Source organism: Bombina bombina, chromosome 3 (assembly GCF_027579735.1).
Source record: "Bombina bombina isolate aBomBom1 chromosome 3, aBomBom1.pri, whole genome shotgun sequence".
NCBI classification, from domain to species: Eukaryota; Metazoa; Chordata; class Amphibia; order Anura; family Bombinatoridae; genus Bombina; species Bombina bombina.
This window is the reverse complement of record NC_069501.1, coordinates 1,043,747,350-1,043,766,886: the sequence shown is the minus strand read 5'-3', so window position 1 is coordinate 1,043,766,886 and position 19,537 is coordinate 1,043,747,350. Positions and strand designations below refer to the sequence as shown.

The 19,537-nt window shown below is 36.9% G+C and overlaps 1 protein-coding gene across 2 annotated transcripts in view; it reads right to left on the bottom strand.

The window, feature by feature from the left end:
- The window catches only part of PPP1R1A (protein phosphatase 1 regulatory inhibitor subunit 1A), a 283,151-nt gene that overhangs the window by 70,949 nt on the left and 192,665 nt on the right, over positions 1-19,537 (bottom strand). For both annotated transcript variants that reach the window (XM_053708264.1, XM_053708265.1), the window contains exon 4: positions 18,236-18,293. In XM_053708264.1, the coding sequence (XP_053564239.1) occupies positions 18,236-18,293 (58 nt within the window). The remainder of the gene's footprint in view (positions 1-18,235; positions 18,294-19,537) is intronic.

Below are 19,537 nucleotides of genomic sequence, written 5' to 3'. Positions count from 1 at the left end.
TCTAATCAACCCTAATTTAGGCATATTTCTGGTATAGAGAGAGCTGCAGGGATATACATCTGATCTGAGGTTCTAGTTGGTTATACCTCTGGCAGAATGTTACTGTTTCTGGTGAGATAATTAGTACAATTCTATTTATTTATGTATCAATTGCATTTCTTGAGATTATTATTACAAATACTTACCACTGAATTCCTTGCACCCGTCCCAAGCCCTCTATCATAAAGGGACTTTCCAGCTAAAATTGGAATCCATATGGATATATTTCATTTTTGAATAGAAGCATTTTCGTAATATACATGTATTAGTAGAAATGCTTCTAACAAAAGGCTTAGCTGTTTCAAAAGTGTATTAAAGTATGCACTGTGCACCAGCAATTTAAACACAGCACTTGCTCGAGAGCCTAAGGTGCTTGTACCATCTGGTAATGACTCGATTTGCTAATTGCTAATATGATACAAGCCCCACTGGCACTCTGAGCAGCATCAGTATTTAAAATGCTGGTGCACTAGGAATATATAGCTATGCTTCACATGCACGTGCAGAGAAAATATTAACACTAAAACAGTGATAACTTTATTAGACGCATTTTTGTCCATTCATGTTTATTACAAATATCTTTCTATTCAAAGATGTAATTCATCTATGTGCATTTAAATTTTGACCAGAGTGTCCCTTAAGTTCGGCAAATGAGTATATTAGTTGATTCGTTAGTTAACTGTGAGGTCACATAGGGAGGTCCCTTGGTTCTGCAGCTTGATCACCTCTGATCTGTACATAGGGGCCCATTTCTAAAGCTTCAGATGGAGCTTAAGGGCCCCTGCAGGCTTGCCAGGAACATCAAAAAAACAGAGAGTAGTGACAGCATAGATATTTATTCGTGAGACAGCAGGACAAACAGCAACGTTTCGAGACTTCTGTCTCTTTGTCAAGCTAATGTGTACAATAAACTAGAACACCTTATATAGCAGTCTACCACCAGGTGGCGCTAAAAACACAGGTAAGAATTAACCTCTTATATACTAAATATATTTATCATATAACACATATAAATTATGTACAGAAGATACTCCATAATTATCATTTCAATAATGTATTTCAAAAATTGGCAATTGAATTTAAAGTAAAATGTACAAAATTTAAAGTGCAATGTACAGAACTTACTCAGAAATGGTTCCCTAGATATTTACTAGAAAATTTACATTACAAAATAAAATTTATAGTGCAATATTGAATTCTGAATAGATTAACAGGAGTTTCAATTTTTTCCAATTAGAAATTTTTAAATTTTTAAGATTTTAATTTTCGAATTCTAGAATTCAAACACAGAGACAATGTCCCTATAGAAACACTGATAGATCCCACTCCTTATTCATACCATTGGGATACATGGTACCCAATTCATGAATCCAGAATGCTTCACGCTGTTTTAGCATTTTCTCCCTGTCCCCACCTCTACGTAATTTGGGGACATGGTCAATGATCTGAAAACGGAGTTGATTTATGGCATGTTTTTTATCTAAAAAATGTTCTGCAACTGGAGCTTTAAGATTTTTAGTTCTTATAGAACTTTTATGCTCTATAATTCTATTGCGTATGCACCTTGTTGTCTCTCCAATATAGCTCCGCCCACAGGGACATTTAATTAGATAAATTACATAATCAGTGTTACAGGTATAGTATCCCCTAATGTAATATTTTTTTCCATTACATGGGTGGTGGAACACCGGGCCTTTAATCAAATTTCCACAACATGAACAATTTAGGCATGCATATGAACCACATCTGTTGGTAGTTATATATCTCTGGTTTATAGTTTTTCTAGATCCTATATCTGCCTTAATTAAATGATCATGGAGATTTTTGCTACGTTTGGATGCAGGCATAGGTGGTTTCTGGAATTCTAGAATGTTAGGGTTACATTCACTCAATATATTCCAATGTTTCCTCACTATTTTTTGTATTGCCGGACTGAGGCTGGAAAATTCTGAGACAAAGGCTAATCTACTGTCTTTGTCAGTCTCCTTTCTCTTATTTATAGTTTGTAACAAACTTTCTCTAGGAGTAGACAAAATAGATCTAATTTCCTTTTTAATTAAAGTTGGTGGATAGCCTCGCTCAATAAACCTTTGACCCATATCCCCCAATCTAGCCTCTACTATATTAGGGTCAGAAACAATACGTCTGACTCTTAATAGTTGGCTTTTAGGAAGAGAGTTTATTAAGGATGGAGAATGTGCACTATCATAATGTAACAAACTGTTACGGTCAGTACTTTTCCTGAATAAATCAGTTTTTAAAGTGCAACCATCCTTAATCACTCTGGTGTCAAAAAATTCAATAGTTTCCTCATTCCATGTTAGTTTAAATTTGATATGATTGCTGGCAGAATTCAAATCTGCCACAAATGCCATTAGGGTTCCAACGTCGCCCAGCCACACCCCGAAGATGTCATCTATGTAGCGACACCAAGTGGCGCCACATAGAGTAAACCAATTATTCCAAAAAACAAATTTTTCTTCGAATACATTCATAAAAATGTTGGCGTAGTTTGGGGCGACGTTGGAACCCATGGCTGTACCTTGAATCTGCATATAAAAGTTGTCTTCAAAAAGAAAATAATTGCAATTTAGTACCATATCAAGTAACTGTAACAAAAAGTCAACTTTCTGTCTGTTCAATTTAGAATCATTTGCCAGTACTGACTCTACAGCTCCCAGACCACTGGCATGTGTAATGGAGGTGTATAAACTGTCTACATCTAAGCTATAAAGAATAAACTTACTTGAAGAGAAGTTTAAGGTATCCAATTTAAGGAGGAAATCACTGGTATCCTTAATGAAAGATGTAGACAGTTCTACATAAGGTCTAAGCATCTTGTCTAAAAAAACAGATACATTAGTTAGTACAGAGTCAGTGCTAGCAATGATGGGGCGACCGGGGGGGGTTTCAAGGTTTTTGTGTATCTTGGGGAGGACATACATCACTGGGGTGTGGGGATGTTTAACTGTAAGAAACTTAACTAGGTTTACATCTATCAAATTATTTTTAAGAGCTGTATTTAATTTATGATCCAATTCTTTTTGTATAGAGAATACAGGGTTTTTTGTTAGTTTCTTATAGACAGTACTATCCTCTAATTGCCTATAAATTTCATTGATATAATCATTTTTGGACATTACGACTAAAGCTCCACCCTTATCGTCTCTTTTCAATATGATATCCTTTTTTTATTTTATTGCTTCCAAAGTTTCAAATTCTTTTTTATTAAAATTCACTGATTTTAAATTGTTGTTAAAATAATGTTTCCTATAATTAAATTGCTCATTAGTTTCAGTGATGTGTTGAAGATGTTCAATATCCTTTTTAACTAAATCTATATAAGTTTCCACACTATGATTTAATTGGTTAGGAATAAATGTACTCTTATTGCGTAAACCAAGTTGCTGCATAGAAATACTTTCTTTATTTTGCACTTTAGGTTTATCTTGATACGGGATATTGCTAAAGAAGGCTTTCAATTTTAGAGTACGAAAAAACCTGAATAGATCTGTTTGCAATCTAAAGAAATTACATTTCTGCTTTGGACAATAAGATAGTCCTTTGTTTAAGACGAAAAGTTCATCAACAGTAATGTCAGCCTTAGAGATATTTACCACGTTGTTAACGGTTATGCTTTCTTCTGAGATCGAAGTTGAAGATTTGATTTCACTTTGTTGGTCGTGGTCTTTTTGGCTTTTGCGGTGTTTCTTTCCTCCACGCCTTTGTCGGCGTCTGAGTCCCCCGGAGATGTACCTGATGATTCCGAGCTGCTGCCATGGTATGCCGATATCCCTCCGCGGCGTCTCTGACGACCGGAAGTTGTTCTGCGGTTGGTGCCTTCCGGATCATACCGCCACCGATAGACTCTACCTTGGATATAATCTGTTTCATCTCGGCTAAATTTGGTACGTTTCCGTACTTCGATCTCTTTTCTGAGATCATCAATCTTGGATGTAGTATCTGTCAGTATTTTGTTTGACTCCTCTTGTGGCAAGGTATGTTTAATGGTGGATTCCATCTCTGTCAGTTTTGTTTGTTGTTGTACAATTTCTTTGTTAAGGCAATCAACTGTTAGCACCATAATGTCCATAGAGCATTTATTTAATATTTGCTCGAATACATCACAGTAATCTTTATTATCCCGCATTAGTGTAGGGCGGGCGTTCATACGCAGTCCCCGTGGGATTCTTTTTACACGATGATATTCCGCTAAAGTTCTTGCATGTAAATCATATGCAAGTTTTTTCTTTGCAAGTTTTTCATATTCTTTTACTGAAGTATCGGAAGGAGCCATCTGTAGGAAATCCCTTTGGCCTTTGGTGAGGGTGGTAATTCCTTAAAGTCCCTGCACCAGTATTACACAGAACTGTGTGAAACAATGGAAGAGACACAAGCAGGATTTAAAACTTTTTCTTACTCAGAAATGGAAGCCTCAAGAATTACCACCCTCACCAAAGGCCAAAGGGATTTCCTACAGATGGCTCCTTCCGATACTTCAGTAAAAGAATATGAAAAACTTGCAAAGAAAAAACTTGCATATGATTTACATGCAAGAACTTTAGCGGAATATCATCGTGTAAAAAGAATCCCACGGGGACTGCGTATGAACGCCCGCCCTACACTAATGGTTTTTTCGTACTCTAAAATTGAAAGCCTTCTTTAGCAATATCCCGTATCAAGATAAACCTAAAGTGCAAAATAAAGAAAGTATTTCTATGCAGCAACTTGGTTTACGCAATAAGAGTACATTTATTCCTAACCAATTAAATCATAGTGTGGAAACTTATATAGATTTAGTTAAAAAGGATATTGAACATCTTCAACACATCACTGAAACTAATGAGCAATTTAATTATAGGAAACATTATTTTAACAACAATTTAAAATCAGTGAATTTTAATAAAAAAGAATTTGAAACTTTGGAAGCAATAAAATCAAAAAAGGATATCATATTGAAAAGAGCCGATAAGGGTGGAGCTTTAGTCGTAATGTCCAAAAATGATTATATCAATGAAATTTATAGGCAATTAGAGGATAGTACTGTCTATAAGAAACTAACAAAAAACCCTGTATTCTCTATACAAAAAGAATTGGATCATAAATTAAATACAGCTCTTAAAAATAATTTGATAGATGTAGACCTAGTTAAGTTTCTTACAGTTAAACATCCCCACACCCCAGTGATGTATGTCCTCCCCAAGATACACAAAAACCTTGAAACCCCCCCCGGTCGCCCCATCATTGCTAGCACTGACTCTGTACTAACTAATGTATCTGTTTTTTTAGACAAGATGCTTAGACCTTATGTAGAACTGTCTACATCTTTCATTAAGGATACCAGTGATTTCCTCCTTAAATTGGATACCTTAAACTTCTCTTCAAGTAAGTTTATTCTTTATAGCTTAGATGTAGACAGTTTATACACCTCCATTACACATGCCAGTGAGTCAGTACTGGCAAATGATTCTAAATTGAACAGACAGAAAGTTGACTTTTTGTTACAGTTACTTGATATGGTACTAAATTGCAATTATTTTCTTTTTGAAGACAACTTTTATATGCAGATTCAAGGTACAGCCATGGGTTCCAAAGTCGCCCCAAACTACGCCAACATTTTTATGAATGTATTCGAAGAAAAATTTGTTTTTCGTAATAATTGGTTTACTCTATGTGGCGCCACTTGGTGTCGCTACATAGATGACATCTTCGGGGTGTGGCTGGGCGACGTTGGAACCCTAATGGCATTTGTGGCAGATTTGAATTCTGCCAGCAATCATATCAAATTTAAACTAACATGGAATGAGGAAACTATTGAATTTTTAGACACCAGAGTGATTAAGGATGGTTGCACTTTAAAAACTGATTTATTCAGGAAAAGTACTGACCGTAACAGTTTGTTACATTATGATAGTGCACATTCTCCATCCTTAATAAACTCTCTTCCTAAAAGCCAACTATTAAGAGTCAGACGTATTGTTTCTGACCCTAATATAGTAGAGGCTAGATTGGGGGATATGGGTCAAAGGTTTATTGAGCGAGGCTATCCACCAACTTTAATTAAAAAGGAAATTAGATCTATTTTGTCTACTCCTAGAGAAAGTTTGTTACAAACTATAAATAAGAGAAAGGAGACTGACAAAGACAGTAGATTAGCCTTTGTCTCAGAATTTTCCAGCCTCAGTCCGGCAATACAAAAAATAGTGAGGAAACATTGGAATATATTGAGTGAATGTAACCCTAACATTCTAGAATTCCAGAAACCACCTATGCCTGCATCCAAACGTAGCAAAAATCTCCATGATCATTTAATTAAGGCAGATATAGGATCTAGAAAAACTATAAACCAGAGATATATAACTACCAACAGATGTGGTTCATATGCATGCCTAAATTGTTCATGTTGTGGAAATTTGATTAAAGGCCCGGTGTTCCACCACCCATGTAATGGAAAAAAATATTACATTAGGGGATACTATACCTGTAACACTGATTATGTAATTTATCTAATTAAATGTCCCTGTGGGCGGAGCTATATTGGAGAGACAACAAGGTGCATACGCGATAGAATTATAGAGCATAAAAGTTCTATAAGAACTAAAAATCTTAAAGCTCCAGTTGCAGAACATTTTTTAGATAAAAAACATGCCATAAATCAACTCCGTTTTCAGATCATTGACCATGTCCCCAAATTACGTAGAGGTGGGGACAGGGAGAAAATGCTAAAACAGCGTGAAGCATTCTGGATTCATGAATTGGGTACCATGTATCCCAATGGTATGAATAAGGAGTGGGATCTATCAGTGTTTCTATAGGGACATTGTCTCTGTGTTTGAATTCTAGAATTCGAAAATTAAAATCTTAAAAATTTAAAAATTTCTAATTGGAAAAAATTGAAACTCCTGTTAATCTATTCAGAATTCAATATTGCACTATAAATTTTATTTTGTAATGTAAACTTTCTAGTAAATATCTAGGGAACCATTTCTGAGTAAGTTCTGTACATTGCACTTTAAATTTTGTACATTTTACTTTAAATTCAATTGCCAATTTTTGAAATACATTATTGAAATGATAATTATGGAGTATCTTCTGTACATAATTTATATGTGTTATATGATAAATATATTTAGTATATAAGAGGTTAATTCTTACCTGTGTTTTTAGCGCCACCTGGTGGTAGACTGCTATATAAGGTGTTCTAGTTTATTGTACACATTAGCTTGACAAAGAGACAGAAGTCTCGAAACGTTGCTGTTTGTCCTGCTGTCTCACGAATAAATATCTATGCTGTCACTACTCTCTGTTTTTTTGATATTACTACCCTGACCTTGGAAGCAGGTCATTGTGACTTTGCATGATAGTACCTGTGTGCTGGACTTTGTTCTACTTCTCCATTAGCGGCTTGCCAGGAACAGCAGTTATAAAGCAGCGGTCTAAAGACCGCTGCTCCATAACCTGTCCGCCTGCTCTGAGCAGGCGGACAGACATCGCTGCAATTCAACCCGATCGAGTACGATCAGGTTGATTGACACCCCCCCTGCTGGCGGCTCACAAGAGTTGCTTGTGCAATGCTGAATATGGAGAGCGTATTGCTCTCCGCATTCAGCGAGGTCTGGCAGACCTTGCTGCACTGTCGGATCAGATCCGCCAGACCTTTGATAAATATCCCCCATTGGGGCCAATTTATCAAACTCCGTATGGAGCTTGATGCCTCTGTTTCTGCACGAGCCTTCAGGCTCGCCGGAAACAGTAGTTGTGAAGCAGCGGTCTAAAGACCGTTGTTCCATAACTTGTCCGCAAGCTCTGAGGCCGCGGACATAAATCAACCTGATCGAATACGATCGGGTTGATTGACACCCCCTGCTAGCGGCCGATTGGCCACAAATCTGCAGGGAGCGGCATTGCACCAGCAGTTCACAAGAACTGCTAGTGCAATGATAAATGCCAACAGCATATGCTGTTGGCATTTATCGATGGGCAGCAGACATGATACGCTACATCGTATCATGTCCGCTCGCACTATGATAAATCTACCCCATTGTATTGACCGATTATTGCTGTGTTATGACTGATGCTACAATGTGCAGCTAGATGAAGACTTATCCCTTTGAATTCATGACATTTGGAGACATATACATATTTATATATTAACTTTATTTTGTCCAAATTATCAATTGTGTGAATAAATTCTAAAGAATGTGGTAACTTTTTGATTGACAAATGCTTTTATGTATGAATAAAGGGATAAAACATAGAAAATTACCTTGGGAATTAAGTCAATGGATTGTAGAGTTGTATGTCTTGAAATACTAGCCTTGATGCATTTAGACAGGCTTTTTATACTAACACAATGAACTCGATATATTGATTTTATAGTGTTTTGAAGAATTCCTAGTAACTCAATAAACTATTTTGCTAATATTTGTGTAATGTCTGGTGTGTGTTGTATGTGTAAGTAGCACCAGTTGTATGTTTGATAAATGTTATTGGGTGCAATTTATACTTTAAATCAGAGGATACAGATGGTTAGCTTCACTGATATAGAGGGTTTCCTTATAAGACATCCTCTTGAGTCCTCTTGTTCTACAGAGCATATTAATTACACACGTAGAGATCTTTCTGCTTTGAAAAGAGGCAGCACAGAAAAATACAGAGATTAAATAAGGGATTAAAACGATTTCCTCACTGAAGAGAAACAGAATTAATTTAGTGATTCTAACCGAATGAGGTCTTGTTTACCAGCAGGTGGTGGTGCCTATCCAATTTGATGTTTTCTAACAATTTCATTTCATGTTTAAATCTTAATATATTTGAATATAATTAAATGCCAGGGATATAGTTAAAAGGACACATCATATACATGAATCAGCAAGGAGTCTTATATTTCATGCTGCAACAGGTGTGATCATTATATCAATATGGCAATGGCTACTTGATGTTTATTTACAAAACCATATGAACAATACAATGAGCATTTCTTTGATTTGTCATTCATTAGGCATATGTTTGCATACCAACTTTATAAGAGCCCATAGAAACTCAAGTACACCCTTCCTAAACCTTTTGTACAATTTCCTGTTCTTTGCACTTTAAAGGGATGAAAAGAAGCAATAGCAAAAAATATATAATTTACTAAAGCATTTTATTTTCGCACTATTGCTTTCAGAGAATTATGTATTTAAACTTCACAAATGGATTATACACATGGTTAAAGCCTGCACTTTAACTGGCTTGTTATTGATGGAGTAGCCCTGCCCACATTTGCACTGTAAAAGGACTGGTATGTTGTTGTATCTGACTTGATTCATCTCCTTAGGATTAATGCATTTATATTAAACCACTGGTGATCAGGGCATCATACGGTTAATTGGTTAAGGAACTGGGGTGATATAGAGTTAATCGACTTAAGGGGCCCAAACAGTATAACGTTAATTATGGTATGGTATATCTAGTGTTAAAAACAATGTGAAAAAAAGATTGTCGTTGGGGTTTAATTGCAGAAAGTGCATCTTATGGCATCTTGGTGGATTTAGCTGGAGTTAGTTTTGAGTGATAGGATCATACTTAGTGTTACTGGATCATACTTAGTGTTAGTCTGCTGTTTTAGTCAGGAGGATGTGTGGAGGAAGGAGCTTCTTCTCTATTGCCTGTATCTTCTGGCTGCCATTGTAAGTTACGTCTTGCAAAACATCTTGTTCAGGCGCTTCTGCTACCATGCGCTCTATGAGGTGTCTAGGTAGGGAATCTTTGATAGAGTTTGAGTAGCAGGTTCTCTAATTTTGCGAAGCGCTGATCTAAGAACTGTGTTAGATTGTTCTCCCATGCAGTCGCCATTTTGAGGTAATCTTCTGACAAGTGGATTGGGAAGAAAAGTTTCGTTAGGCTGTTAGTTTAGTAAAGAAATGCTGTATTGTTTGGTGTTGGAGATATATTCAGTAAGGCAGGAGTCTTCTGCCAGCACTGGTAACCCGGTGAGTCCAGGGGGGGGGGGTTTATCTAGGTATAGGCCGCCGCCTTAGGACTTAAACTGATGATCTGTAGCCCTGGAGTCATTAAAACAGTATTCATGAGCTGAAAAATAGCCACAGACTGTAATGTAGCTATTATATGAAGATTGGTGTAGCTGATTTTGCTCTTATAGCTCTATAATCGGCGGATTAGAGAGGATCCTATGCAGAGATCACAGAGAATGCGTCATGTCCGGTACACTGTTCGGACATGCCCCCTAAATGATTTGTATTTTACCACTGTATGCAGGTTGGACTATGAAATAAACTTATTCTGCATTGCTTTTCATATACACTCACTTTATAAAGGTACACCTTGCTAGTACTGGGTTGGACCCCCTTTTGCCTTTAGAACTGCCTTAATTCTTTGTGGCATAGATTCAAGAAGGTGTTGGAAACATTTCATAAGATATTTTGGTCCATATTGACATGATAGCATCATGCAGTTGCTGCAGATTTATCGGCTGCACATCCATGATGCAAATCTATGTCACCAAATCCCAAAGCTGCTCTATTGGATTGAGATCTGGTGACTGTGGAGGCCATTTGAGTACAGTGAACTCATTGTCATGTTCAAGAAACCAGTTTGAGATAATTTGAGCTTTGTGACATGGTGCATTAATCTTCTGTAAGTAGCCATCAGAAGATGGGTACACTGTAGTCATAAAGGGATGGACATGGTCAGAAACCATACTCAGGTAGGCCATAGCATTTAAACGATGCTCAATTAGTACTAAGGGGCCCAAAGTGTGCCAAGAAAATATCTTCCACACCACAACCGTTGATACAAGGCAGGATATATCTATGCCAAATTCTGACCCTACCATCTGAATGTCACAGCTGAATCTAGACTCATCAGACCAGGCAATGTTTTCCCAATTTTCTATTGTCCAATTTTGGTGAGCCTGTGTAAATTGTAGCCTCAGTTTCCTGTTCATAGATAAAAGAAGTGGCACCCAGTGGGGTCTTCTGGTGCTGTAGCCCATCTGCTTCAAGGTTCGACATGTTGTGCATTCAGTGATAGTATTCTTTAGACCTTGGTTGTAACAAGTGGTTATTTGAGTTACTGTTGCCTTTCAATCATCTCGAACCAGTCTGCCCATTCTCCTCTGACCTCTGACATCAACAAGGCATTGTCGTCCACACAACTGGATATTTTCTCTTTTTCGGACCATTCTCTGTTAACCCTAGAGATGGTTGTGTGTGAAAATCCCAGTAGATCAGTAGTTTTTTTAAATACTCAGACCAGCCCGTCTGGCACCAACAACCATGCCATGTTCAAAGTCACTTAAATCCCCTTTTTTCCCCATTCTTATGCTTGATTTAAACTTCGGCAAGTCACCTTCACCACATCTAGATGCCTACATGCATTGAGTTGCTGCCATGTGATTGGTTGACTAGCAATGTGTGTTACCAAGCAATTGAACAGGTGTACCTAATGAAGTGGCTGATGAGTGTATATTAAAGGAGGAACATGTTGAACATATGAGAGAATGTGAGGTGAAAAATATGTAAAATAGTAATGTAAGTTGTATGTAACCATGCATTGTTTTCTAAGGGTTCCCTCTAGCTTGTGGTTTGTATTATTTTATTCTTTTATTTGGGATATTCAAGAGGGTATAAAGCAGATCAGGTCCATGCCCCATCCTCTTTGTGGGGGAGATGTTTATCCACCCCCTCCTCTCATGGGCGGGTGTGAAGGTCCTGAAGGTACCTCAACAGTTGTAGGAGAACAGTTATTAGTGGCTCTCTAGCCATTGAGTGGCTCAGAAGGTGATGGTAGGGTATTGGTACCACCCATTTAGTTTTTAAATTAGTTACAGCCATATGGACAGAAATTAGAAAGGATATTTTTGTTAACACACAAAACAATAAAGCAAATATGTGGGAAGCATCACTAAGACCTAAGAGCATAACCCATAGGCGCCATTAGGACATTCCATGCCATTCTAAAAGCATTGGGCTTTAACGTCCTGCTCCCTCCTGATTCTATGAAATGAATAATCAGACTGGGAGAAGTGCCTAGCATAGTAGGCAGCCCCAAAGATCTGATCCTGAGATCACATGTTTGCGTCAATGATCACATGACTTCCTGTGTTCTGCAAATGTTTACTTCTGCACTTCATTCCGATCATAAAATTTTTCACCCGTCATGAAGGGGTTAAAGGGACATTAGAGCCAAAATGTTTCTTTTGTGAATCAGACAGAACAAAAAAAATTCAAAAGTTTTCAATTTGCTTCTGTTATCAGATTGACTTTATTCTCATAGTATTCTTTGTTAAAGAGATACTTAGATAGGAAGCATGCACATTTCTGGAGTAGCACATGACAGGAAGCATTGCTGCCACCTAGTGCTCTTACAAATGTATAACATAGTAATAAAACATGTTATATATTGCTCCAGTCATGTGCACGCTCCTACCTTCAAACCTGCTTTTTAACAAAGGATTTTAAGAGAACAACATACATTTTATAATAGAAGTAATTTGGAAACTTTTTTTAAATTTGAAAAATGAAAGAAAATGTTGGGGGTTTATGTCTCTTTAATTAATATAACACAATTGTGTAAGTCCTTGTAGACATAAATATCCATAAAGCTGAATGGAATTAAAATATAATATAAATCAATCCTTTATTGACAATTACAGAGGAGAATATCTTGGTACAAACTGTATGGAAAGACTGTGAAACATTTTAAAGTTAGTATGTTCTATGAATAAAAAAAAGAAAAAGATAATTATAGTTCAGTATGACTTCACTGCATGTACAATTAATCTAAATTTATACAAAAAGACTGAATTATATTGCTCAGTACAGACAAGATTGTGACGCATATGATGACATCCTTTGCCATTTCAGTACTATAAAACAAGTGTTTCCCATGTCATTACAGTGACTCATTGTATAATATGCTAGTTCTATAAAATGTTCATTTGACAGTATAAAATTAGAGCTTGTTCTTATATACCATATGCTGGAGAATTTGATCACAATTTTTCAAATGTTAATTTTCTTCTAATTTGTAGTGGAGCTATAGATGTTTACTAATTGCATTAAATTTAACTTGCTCTAATCTGCTCTTGCTCCTGTACTTGGAAGCATTTGATATTTAAAAGCTAGAAGCTGGCATTTTAACAGGACTGCCCCAAATTTAGAGCTCAATTCTGCTTTTCCTCCTTTATTTATTTATGTGCTGGTTTCTCTTCCAGAAATCTGGGACAGCTCAAACCGAGACCAGAATGTATGAACAGTGACCATATTGCCATATTAAATTTTATTCCAATAAAAAAGATATCACTATACAGTGATGAAGTCTATGGTACAAATGTGGTGTAAGGAGGCTTTCATCAGTTTTATTTGTGTTCTTTTAACATGGTTTCTTACTTCCTGAAATAAATCCATTTTAATGTGCCCAGAACCTACTATTATTATTATCAGTTATTTGTAGAGCGCCAACAGATTCCGCAGCGCTAGCTTATGTTTGCAATTATTGATATCCTCAGTAAAGTGACATCTCTGCCATGATCAATAGCAGTTGGCCAACAATCACACACAAATTCAGTAGAATATTACTTTCTATGGGAGCTGCTATAACAGAATGCTGAAATTATCTTATGCGTGTCACTATTACATGCATCAGTTTGCAGTGTTACTGAAAAATGATTTTACCCTTTAAGGTACACATTACCCCGGAAGAAACAAAACATGTATCGAGGATGCAGCAACTATTTAACCCACTCCGGACCTAGGAGACAAGTACGGTATGATGCCCCCTAATTAAGAAACATACCCTGTAGTCCACCACGGCACTTGATTGGGAAGAATGTGCGGGGGGGGGTTGCACCAATTCGCCTGAGACAACTTGTGTCAACTTAGGGTCGGGGACCTGACCAGATCGCACTCTTCGCTGGTTAATTCCCTCTTTGTTTTGCCTCCACGGTAAGTCGATTAGCATCTAATTCTCAGCTCCATCTGTTGTCAGATATGAGTGCACAGCTTGGGTCACCATGTAGGCCGAAGTCCAGGACTCCTGTGTCCTCTCACTGACAACTCCACTCTCCATCATTGCAGGGCCATCATCGGCAGCACTCGCCAGTGTGATGCTGTCATTAACCGATAAAGCTGTCACTGCGAGTGCTGTAATTGGTAATGTCCCCAATATTACAGGTTCTTTGAAGCTTATATAATCTTGTAAGATCTGTATGTCCTCTGCAGCAAGGAGTAGGACTCCGGGTGTCTCTGGTTTACTAGCTCTCCCCATGCCAATTGTAGGGTCTCTGTCAGGCGCGAGAAGTGCACACAGAATAAATGATCCAGTGTCTTTAGCAGCATTGTTTGACTAGGCTTCATGCTATGAATGCAAGTAGAATGGCTCCAGCTTTCCAGGTTTATTGTTTCCTGTATTTTAGATTCAGCTTTTGTAGCTGTTGAACCTGACTCATCAGGCAAAGGGGGAAGGCGAATGAGGGTCTAGGCCGTTAGCAGGCCTCCACTGAACACCTCATAATTTCTGGTCTGCCAATGTGTAAATCTATATAAAAGTTATAGTAGCCTGCTCTATAGGGAGTAGACATCACAGGAGCACTGAAAAGTAGCTTAGATTCTGATTCTGATGAGCAATAAGCAGTGGATTTATCAGCTCCAGCATGCAGCCATTTTTAAAAATCAGCCATCTTGGTCGATGTTCGGACACGCCCCCCTGAAAACATTTTAGATAGCAGCACAGGGGTGGACTGATCCCTCAAGCTATTGGTCACCAACCAAGTGTCCAAAGTTTGGGGGGCTTACCACAGCCCATCTGACACCATACAATTAGCTTCAGGCTAGGACCCCTGGATAGAATGGTCATTTACACTTGTTGCTCGCAGCAGCCTCACTAACCCACCTTCAATCAGTCATGTGCAGCACTACTTAGGATGCTGCTGGCTGGTCTCGTGTATTTATTATTCATTAAGGTTAAAAAACCAGGAGGACTGGAAAAATGTAGCAAGCGGTTCACCTCACTAACCAGCCGTGCTAACTCTTAGCCTGCCGTCTGGGCCCAAGATCCTACAGAGGGCCAGATTACAAGTGGTGCACTATTTAGCTTCAGCGTAACCTTCACCAGCAATCATCCCAAGTGCTGAACTAAAATGGGCCGGCTCCTAAGCTTTACATTCCTGCTTTTAAAATAAAGATAGCAAGAGAATGAAGAACAAATGATAATAGTAGTAAATTAGAAGGTTGATTACAATTGCATCTGAATCATGAAATAAAAAAATGGGGTTTGTTATCCCTTTAAAGACAGGGGGTAGTGCACACATTCAGTCTCAATAGGGAATACATTTTGGGCTAGATTACAAGTTTTGCGTGATTTCGCAAGCCATTTTCCTTCTACTGATATTATAAGTTCATGGTCTAAGAGCTGTGGTAAACTTGGTTCCGAAAATAAAAAGTTGAACAAAACACCACAAAATTACATAACAAAGGTTCATTCTTTTGGCTGATTTGAAATTGAAGATTCAAATAAGACAATAGGAATGCAAGGGTACCCCTATATAAAAGGGGTACCTTGCATTCACTATTCAGTGTACGGCTGGAGACCACATAAACAGGACCTCCCTGTTAAAGGTCTGAAGAAGACTATCGATGTTGCTGCCTCTGCCACCGGAATGAAGTTAGAAGATGGAACTTGGGCGGGATGAAGATGGAAGAAGATAGACCCGTGAGGAAGATGGAACGCTGTCCATCATCATCGGTTAGTACCAACTTTGAGGTTTGTTTTATTATTTAGGGTGGGTTATTTTTTAGATTAGGGTTGTTTTTTTTTTTAATTTTGGCAGCAAAAGAGGTGAATGCCCTATCCAAATGTTTATTTTAATTTTTGGACATTGGGGGGTGGGGGGGTTGTAATGTTAGGGGGTTAGTGTTATTTTTAAACAAAAGAGCTGATCCCTTTAGGGCAATGCCCTACAAAAGGCCCTATTATTATTTATTTTTTTGTAACAGTAGTTTTTTTGTAATGGTAGTTTTTTTTTTTTTTTGCAATGGTATGATTTTTTTTTTTTCAGTAATGGTAGATTTTTTTCAGTAATGGTAGTTTTTTTTAAATGTAAGATTAGGTTTTTATTTAATTTAACAGGTATGTTAGATAGTTAGGATTTTCTTTTTTAGTTAATTTAGAGGTGTTTTAGTTTGGGTTAAATTAGGGGGTGTTAGGTTAGGGTGTTAGGTTAGAGGGTTTAGATGTTAGTTTATAACTTTGTGTTGTGGCGGGAAGGCAGTTTAGGGGTTAATAGTTTATTTAGATACTTTGTGTTGTGGGGGGTGGTGGTTTAGGGGTTAATAGTTTTATTTAGTGTTTGTGATGTGGGAAGATGCCAGTTTAGGAGTTATTAGGCTAGGGGCTTATGGTAGGGTGTTTTTTCAGTTTTTTTTTCGTTTGGGCAAGTAGGGTGTCAGGTTTCTTTCCAATTTTTTTGTCTCCATTGATTTCTATGGGGGAACACGCACGCAAAAACTCTGTTTAGGATTTTTTGGCTACCCCTAGCACAAAATAATGTTTTTTTAACTTGTATTAAGAGCGGAACCCGAAAAGCGCAAAAATCCTAATGCTAGGGATGTTTTCACTAGCACAAAAAACATATTTACCGCAGCATTTGTAATCTAGCCCTTTGTTGCTGTACAATTAAGTCAGTGAAGCTTTTGAACCATTAACTGAGTGAACACAGGCCATCTCAGGAATACGGAAACTGCTTGCTGCTCTACCTGCCTCTGCCGCTGGTCCCTTCCAGTCTGTATCCATCATTGTTTGAATTCAAAACAGCACTTTTCTCCCACTCCTTTCATATGGTGAGGCAGAGCTTCCAGAAAAAAATGTTCCAGAAATGTAAATTTCCTGTTATGTACCTTGCATTGTTCAAATTTAGCTCACATAAAATTTTGACAGCTATCAAGTCACATGGTGTAGCACTGATAGATTGGGTTGACAGAAGGATAAAATGAGATAGTTGTACTACTTGTAACTCCAAAGTTATTATTCTTTTGATGCTCCTCACATTGAATTTGAAGTGTTATGGTTCAACTATTCTTTTAATAAGTTTGACTGTCAAATGCACATCCATAAGGTGCGTGCAATGGTGAGAATATTCACTTACAGGGAAGCTAACAAGCTGATTGCTTGATAAATGGCACTCTGTATATTGTTTTCCTAACATCCAAAATATTTCCTGGTGTAATTAGTAGAATTGGATACCTTTTAATGGACCAGTAAATCCATGAATTGAGATATTGAGGTCCATAAATGATGGTTACATTACTAAAATGAAGTCTCCTGTCCCAATATAAATATAAAAAAGAAGCTTTTATGGTGCTACGTTTTGTGTGTTGTCAACATAATTAACAATAGCCTGATTTTATTATTTCACCAAACCAAAAAAAAAATGTTTATTTTTCCATACAAGAATAAAAGCACCTAAAGGCTCAAAAAAATAAATGAAACAATTCTGCTCACCAGATAAACTATTGATCTTGTCCTTGAGTATATATTTCCTTTGTTTGACTTTCATTCTTGTTACCTTTTGTACCAGCACTTGATAAATTATCTTAAAACCCAATAAAGATCATCTTAGAAGCGAACAATATAAGGCACAAGGATATGTAGCTTATAGAGCTGATCACTTAGCTTGAGAAACAGGCAATTAAATATACTGTTCTTTTCATTGACCAAATAGAAAGCATATCAGAAACATTGTGTGATAACAGTTAAAGGGACATTAAACTCAAAAATATTGTTTCAGCAATTAAAGATGTTCAAAGGGTACATTTATTAAAGCTGTTTAAACTAATATTGAAACTATTTATGCATAACTAATCCCTAATGATTAAATGTTCACTGGCTAATAATGAGTGTATAGGGAGATAAATATTCATAAACACAATTGCCAAACATAGTTTAATTTAGGAAAGGGATATCAATTATTTGAGGGGTAAAAACAATATAGCAAAATATTACTTTAATATCCCTTTAAATGTTTAATAGTGTATCTCTAAAACAAACAATGTAGTATAGTAACCAAGCCATTATTTTGTTACAGACTTATACAATACTAGTGCATGCAGCCCACATGCAGCGTTTCACGTTTAGACACAATTAACCCAGCTTGTAATCGTTGTCATCTCTAAAAAGAGTATCTTGGATTTGGTACCTTTCATGGTAGGTGTTGTACGGGTTACTTTTTTCCTCTGGTGTGGGGATAGTGTAGACTGTAGGAAGACATAACAGAAATAAGCAGACTTAGTCAGTTATATTAGAATTATTCAGTTTAACTGTTTGGAAGGAATCAATTGTTACTCCGTCTCCGGCATGGGGCAGATAGCTATTTATGTACAATACAATCAATAGGCACACAGACTTCTCTTTCTCTCCTTCTGCCAGCAAGTCCCATGACACTGACATTAGATCTCCCTCTTTTCTGTCATGCACATGACCTTTAAGTCCCCAGGCTTATTTTCCATAATACAGGTTCTGAAACTCATCTTGAAAACTTGCAATATAATACTTACTACCCATATGCCTACAGGGGAAGATTAGGATTTGTATTCATTTATTTTTCTTTCTGCACCTGTGACACTAATATAAAAGGATGACGCTGGATGCCTTTGTAAGACCACATAGAAATAATGTATTTGGCCCCATTACATCCCATTAAAACTGGCATGCAAAAACATTGTATGAAAGCTCAGGTGATTTATTTTTATGTCATTCTAATTCATTAGAAAAGCAGCATTTCATTAGTAAAATTGCCTGGATTATGTAAACTTTCAATAACTTAAAGAAAAAGATCATATGCAGCTTCTGGGAGAGCTATCAGTAAGTATCTGTCAAAGACACCATTAGCAGCATTACTGATGGTGTGATCTGAGGATTCCTGATTTAGTGGCAGATGCAGAAGACATTGATAAGATAGGGACATGAAACCCAAAGTTTTTCTTTCATGATTCAGATAGAGAATACAATTTTATACAATTTACTTCTACTATCTAATTTGTTTCATTCTCTTGGTATCATTTGTTGAAAGAGCAGCAATGCACTACGGCTTTCTAATTGAACACATGGGTGAGCCAATGACAATCTGTATATATATATATATATACAGTGTATATATATATATATATATATATACAGCAACCAATCAGCAGCTAGAACCTAGGTTATTTGCTGCTCCTGAGCTTGCAAGATAAACCTTTCAGTTAAAGATAACAAGAGAAGGAAGCAAATTAAATAGGAGTAAATTGGAAAGTTCTTTAAAATTGTATTCTCTATCTGAATCATGAAAGAAAAATTTGGGGTTTCATGTTCCTTTAAGTGCTTCTATTGTATAGTACACAACCTCTACATTTAAATTAAAACAAACATAACTATAAACACACATACAGTGCCTTGCCAAAATACTCAAATCCCTTGAGAATCACAATTGTTTTCTGAATTATAAATGATACATGCTCAC